The 6000-nt window shown below is 48.0% G+C and overlaps 1 protein-coding gene across 1 annotated transcript; it reads left to right on the top strand.

The window, feature by feature from the left end:
- Positions 1-384: 384 nt before the first annotated feature.
- LOC127463002 (lymphocyte antigen 6E-like) lies at positions 385-5928 on the top strand. Its single transcript, XM_051771969.1, has 3 exons — positions 385-441; positions 4663-4782; positions 5723-5928. The coding sequence occupies exons 1-3, from the start codon at positions 390-392 to the stop codon at positions 5926-5928; spliced, it is 378 nt and encodes a 125-aa protein (XP_051627929.1). The 5' UTR covers positions 385-389.
- The last annotated feature ends 72 nt before the right edge of the window (positions 5929-6000 follow it).

Below are 6000 nucleotides of genomic sequence, written 5' to 3'. Positions count from 1 at the left end.
GTAAATCAAGAATAAGAGGTTGCAGCTTTCTGGCCTAAAAGAGGGACAACAGAAAACATGGAGGTAACTTGTTTGATCCCTCTCACGCATCTGGGGTCCCATCCAAGATCCCAATAACCAACTTTTGATCAAAACTGTCGATCTTTCAGCCCACCAAAGAGGGTCTGTTGCCTTTTCCAGCTATAAATTCGCTGTTACAGTTAAACTGCATCCGGAAGAACTCTTAAAAGGTTCCGAGAGCTCCAGCCTGGAAAACTCCCACGTGAAACATCCCCCGCCCGTGGGCTGAGTCTGTGTCCACCTGTGGGAACCTGTAAAACTGCTGTTGCAGAGGTATAAAACCTGCCCTCCAAACACCTTCCCAGTGCAGCTGGGAGCATCTGCTGGAGATGAGGACTCCTCTCGTCACCCTGCTGGCTGCTGTCCTGTGTGTGCAACAAGGTGAGCCTCAGCTGCTGCTTCTGGCTAAGATCAGGGGCAGGGAGAAGGGGAGGGCAAACTTTTCAGGTGGCAAAAAATTTAGAGGGTTGTCCCCAGTTTTGTTGTCGCCAATGTCCTTTGGCACCTCGATTGATTTGAGCACCTTCTGTGCTCCAACGATGCAGAAATAAGGTCTTGATAAATTAATCTTCTTTGGATGCCAGGTTAAATCCACTCAGTGGTCTATGGGATCTTCCCAAAAGCTGCAAGCTGGAAGTGCCAGAGAGCCTAAAAACCTGTAATTTTTTAAATGAATACTGTTTTTTGGGTACTTTTAGAGACTTTTCTCTACTGCTGCTTCCTCCACTGTGGTGATCCACGTGGTTTGCCAAGTGTCTTCCACCCTAGGAAGTGCAACACTGGGAATTTTATAGATTAAATCAGAGGCAGAGCTGAAAGAACTTCTCTGTGCCCGTGTCATGTTAAAGGCATCCTTCTCCCAAAGGGAAGTCTGAGGTGCTGGGAATGCACCTCCTCCTTCTGGGACTGTTCCATGTGTTGCTCCATTGCTCTTGGCACGTAGGAATAATGACCAGATTGCCAATATCTGCCCCACACCTGATGGTTTCCCAGAAACCACGATACATATCTAGCAGGCCTTGAGAAAGAGGCACCTCATTAATTCCTGCTCTCTGATGCATCAACCCCCTCACTCCCACGTTTTTGGGATGGATGGTTTTGAAGCGCTCCTGGAAGAGCGGGAGCTCTGGCCAGTTTTGGGGTGGGAAAAGGACTATTTATTATTAAAAAAAAGAAAGGATTTTGTGCCCCTAATTCCTGAATGAAACAGCAGAATGAACAGAAGAGGGTAATTTTCAAAGCAACATCCTCAGTGTGAGCCAGGATAAAACGGAAAGCTCAGGGATGCCGGGCTCTGGAAGCACACGTTCCTGGGGGGATTCCTTACTGGTGTAGGGTTGATGATGTTTTATATTGTCATCAGATTCCAAATGGATTTAAGGACAGGCTTTTACACCTTTCTAGCCCAGTGTAGATCGAGAATAAGAGGTTGCAGCTTTCCGGCCTAAAAGAGGGACAACAGAAAACCTGGAGGTAACTTGTTTGATACTTCTCTGGGGTCCCATCCAAGATCCCAATAACCAACTTTTGGTCAAAACTGTCGATCTTTCAGCCCACCAAAGAGGGTCTGTTGCCTTTTCCATTATAAACTCACTGTTACAGTTAAACTGTATCCAGAAGAAATCTTAAAAGGTCACAATCCTTCCCACAGAATCACAGAATCCTTAAGGTTGGAAAAGACCTCCAAGATCATCAAGTCCTTGCTGTTGGACAAGACCAGGCAGATGTTTGTTTAAAGTATCTTTGAAAGTTTCCAGCAAGGAAGATTTCATGGCCTGGAATTGCTCAGACTTTTAGGAATCTTAATATCCCTTAGCATCCCTTTTTGTGCAGATCTCCTGTGTTTTCACCACAGGACGTATAAACCAGTTTATTATTTTCTCCTCCGCTGCCTCCTTTTTCCTTGCAGGAAGGTGGTTATTGTGCCTTTCCTCAACATATTCTCATTTCTAATAAACACTCTAAAGGCTTCCACCCTTTTCCACGAGGTCACATTTCCAAAACTCCAGTCAGACCCTTTCTCCTCCCTCTCCTCCCTCTCTCCAAATGCCCTGCATAGTTTCTGAAGTGCCGCAGACAGATTTGGGCACCGGGTTTGGTGGCTGGTGTTCCAGCTGAGCCTTTGCCAGGGTGGAAAGGCCACTTTGCATATCTTGCACATGACATTGTGCCTGTGTTCCCTTCCATCCCTGGAATGTGACACTGTTGACTCCTGCTGTTTGCACTGCGGTTCTTGATCGTCGCCGAACCACTCGTTCGTCATCCGACGTTCAAGTGTCTAATTTTTATCCAAGTGTGATTTATTTGTCTTTGTTGAACTTCATTCACTGTTTGTTGCCTTTTTTTCTCTGCTCTTTTATTACATCCATCTGTCAAAATCAGTTGGGATCATAGAATCTTGGAATTATGGGATCATAGAGTCACAGAATCACAGAACGACCTGAGTTGGAAGGGACCTTAAAGATCATCTCATTCCAATGCCCCTGCCATGGGCTGGGACACTTTCCCCCAGACCAGGTTGCTCCAAGTCCTTCCCAACCTGACCTTGGACACTTCCAGGGATGGGGCAGCCACAGCTTCCCTGGGCATCCTGTGCCAAGGCCTCCCCACCCTCACAGTAAAGAATTTCTTCCTAATATCCAATCTAAACCTATTCTTATTTTGAAGCCATTCCCCCTTGTCCTGTCACTTGTTTCTCCATGTTTCTTGTAGCTCCTTCAGGTGCAGGAAGGTCACAATCAGGTCACCCTGAAACCTTTACTTCTCCAGGCTGAACAAACCCACCTCTCCCAGCCTTTCCTCCCAGCAGAGCTGCTCCATCCCTCTGATCGTCCTGGTGCCTCCTCTGGACTCTCTCCAGCAGCTCCATGTCCTTCCTGTGCTGTTCCCCAGGGCTGGAGGAAGCTCTGCAGGAGGGGTCTCACCTTAGAGGGGGTTGGAGGGGCAGAATCCCCTCCCTTGCCCTGCTGCCCACACTGCTTTGGATGCTGCCCAAGATTCCTTGGCTCTGCTTCCAGCACTTACAGAACTCTACCCACAGTGTCTTCTCACCTTTGTTGTCCTTGGCACCATCTGAAAACATGATGTTCATCCTCCATCCCATCCCTTCTGTCGCCAGGGATGATGCTGGACAGACCTGAGCCCACAGCAGAGCTCTGGAGCTGCATTGCTCCAGTTGGTTTGACCACTAATCATCATGAACTACCCTGTGAGAGAGTTTCCATGCCTGGCTTTGCACCCATTCTGAGGCATTTTCACCGCCTTTTCTTTCCTGGTCTTGCTTAAAACATCACTCAAGACTGTGCCAAAACTTTGGCAAAATCTCACTGAATGTCCTCTACTCTGCCCATGAAAATTCAACTTTTAGTGCCAACCAAAGCAAAAAAGATAAACATTGTTCTGACCCTCACAGGATCAACAATTGAGGACTTTTTCCTTCCCTTCCATCACAAACTTCTCATTTAATGGTCTGACCTTTGTTGTCCTTCCACGTTCTCGCCGCCAACTTCTTATCGGGCAAAGCTACTCTCCCAGGAACGTGTCCTCTGCTTGCTTTCTGCCCTTGCCATGCTCACAGACTGCCCCCAGACTTAGCACCAACTCGTGTGGTGCTCTGTTTGCTTCCCTTCAAAAACTATCCGTGTTTTTAAAGGAGCTCATCCTGTCTCCTTCCCACAAAACCACACACTTCACTCTGGGCGATTTCGTGAGCCCAGAACTCGACCGCCACCATAAAATCCTTCAAACCATCTGCCCAGCTGACACTTCGGTGTGTTCTCTCACCCAGACAGTGTCTTTGCTCTTTTTCCTCTTTTTCTTTACCTTCCAGAGGTCTGTCCTACCCCATTCTGGCTTTGAGGGCAAGTGTGTAAATTGTTGACAGGAAAGACAACTCATCGCTGCGAGTTGACGTGAGTCACTCATTGACATGAATCCTCTACCAGAGTTGCAGATATGAATTATCTCACCAAATCTCCCTTTACCACTTCAACCAGACTTTTGGTTAAGACTTTTCCATTTATTCTCTGTTTTACACTACAACAGGACCTTGGTAGAGCATTTGGCAGCTCTCCCCAGACTTCTTAGAACTGAGGTTAGGCCAGGTCAGTGAGTGATGTCCGACTACAAAAAAGGAGATGTGACAGCAGTGTTTGAGCCAGGAAAGACAAGCAGGACACTGGGCATTGTCCACCTCCTCCAAACACCCCAGACACCCTTAAATTCTCCCTGCCAAGCCCTGCCTGGTGTTGCCCAGGAGAAACCACTGGGCAGGAACTGGCAACTCACGTGGCAGAGCCGTCAGGATGGAGACGCTATTTATTGCTCGGCAATAATCGCTAGCATAAAAGCCCCCAAATCCTCAAATTCCACTCACATCTCCTGCTCCCAGAGATTGCAAACAGATCAATAACACTCCTCAGCCTGAGACACAAGAGACAGAGAAGGATTTAGCACAACTGCCACGGGTCAAGGGATAAAGAAATCAGCGGTCACCCACACACAAACATTCATCAGCAAGGAAAACGGAGATCTCTGGGCAGCAGCTTTTGTGGTTCTCAAACCATGTAATGTGCTTTCTCTGTTTTGCTTTTTTTTTCCCAGCTTATGCATTCATGTGCTACACCTGCCAAGAGCAGGAGTCCAACAAGGACTGTTTGACCATTTCCATGTGCTCCGAGGAGGACAAATACTGCGTGACCGTGAGGAAGGACGTCAGAACGAGTACGTTCCTGAGAAGCACCTTGTTTGTTCTGGAGAGGAGCAGCCCCAGGAATGGGCTTTCATCCCAGTCATTGAAACAATAGGCCCTGATCACCAGCTTTTAGGAGACATGGACCTTGTGCCTCCCTTTTGCAGTCACTCAGTGTCGATGTTGCTGCCGGGAGGTGGGAAGTGCTGGAGACACGTTGAGCAGCACCAGGGAGTGAACTCAAGCCTGGGGGTCGAGTTCATGTGCATTTTTCACTCTTAGAGTTGTCTTTAGAGGTTTTTGGGGCAAAAAACTCCATGGCTGACTCCTTGTGCCATGAACAATCCTTCAGGTCTGTGCCCTCAAAGACCTCCAGGTGCTCTCAGCCCAAACCTAAGGTCATGCAGAACATTCCCCCTGTTTTTGTGCTGTAGGAAAACCATCCTGGTGGGAAGTGACCCAGCTTGGGCATCACTTCAGGGAGCTTGAACTGAAAGGCACCCACAGGTGATAATTCCTCCAGGAACAGAAGAGACCTGGAGCCCAGGGAAGACCAGCATCCTGTTGGTGGGCACGCAGGGTGGACGTGGCCAGATTGATGCTGGTCCTGAGCAGAGGACCAAGTCATGGTTGGACTTGATAATCTTAAAGTTCTTTTCCAACCTTAACAGTCCTAGGATTCTGTGACATTGTGGCTGTCCCATCCCTGGAAGTGTTAGATGTTATTCTGAGCAACCTGGTCTAGTGGAAGGTGTCCCTGCCCATGGCAGGGGAGTTGGAATTAGATGATCCTTAAGGTCCCTTCCAACCCAAACCATTCCATGATTCTATGATTCATTCCACGAAATTTGCCTTGAGCATTAGTGCCTGCCCTTCTTTTATTCCCCAGCACCGATTTAGCCATGAAAGCAACTTAACAATGATTTTTACATCCTACTCTTCCTTTATTTCCCCCCTTCTCTTCTCCGTTAGAGCCCAACAAGCCCAAATACATCATCTCCAAGATGTGCTCTCCGACGTGTCCAGCAGCAAGTCAGCAACAAAGCTCTCAGAGGGTTTCTTGCTGTGAGAAACCCTTGTGCAACGTGAATGGAGCCAACAGCAAGAAAAGCAGCTTTGGAGTGATGTCTCTGGCTGTCCTGGCCAGTGTCACCTACATCTTTGCACTTGGACTGTGATGGGTTGGGAAAAGCTCCCCGTGATGGCTTTGTTGGCTGAAATAAAAGTGGGATAATTTCTGCTCTCAAAGA

This window comes from Manacus candei, unplaced genomic scaffold (genome assembly GCF_025592945.1).
Source record: "Manacus candei isolate 608988 ecotype Guabito, Panama unplaced genomic scaffold, ASM2559294v1 h1tg000148l, whole genome shotgun sequence".
Taxonomy (NCBI): Eukaryota; Metazoa; Chordata; class Aves; order Passeriformes; family Pipridae; genus Manacus; species Manacus candei.
This window is presented reverse-complemented; position numbering and strand designations above follow the sequence as displayed.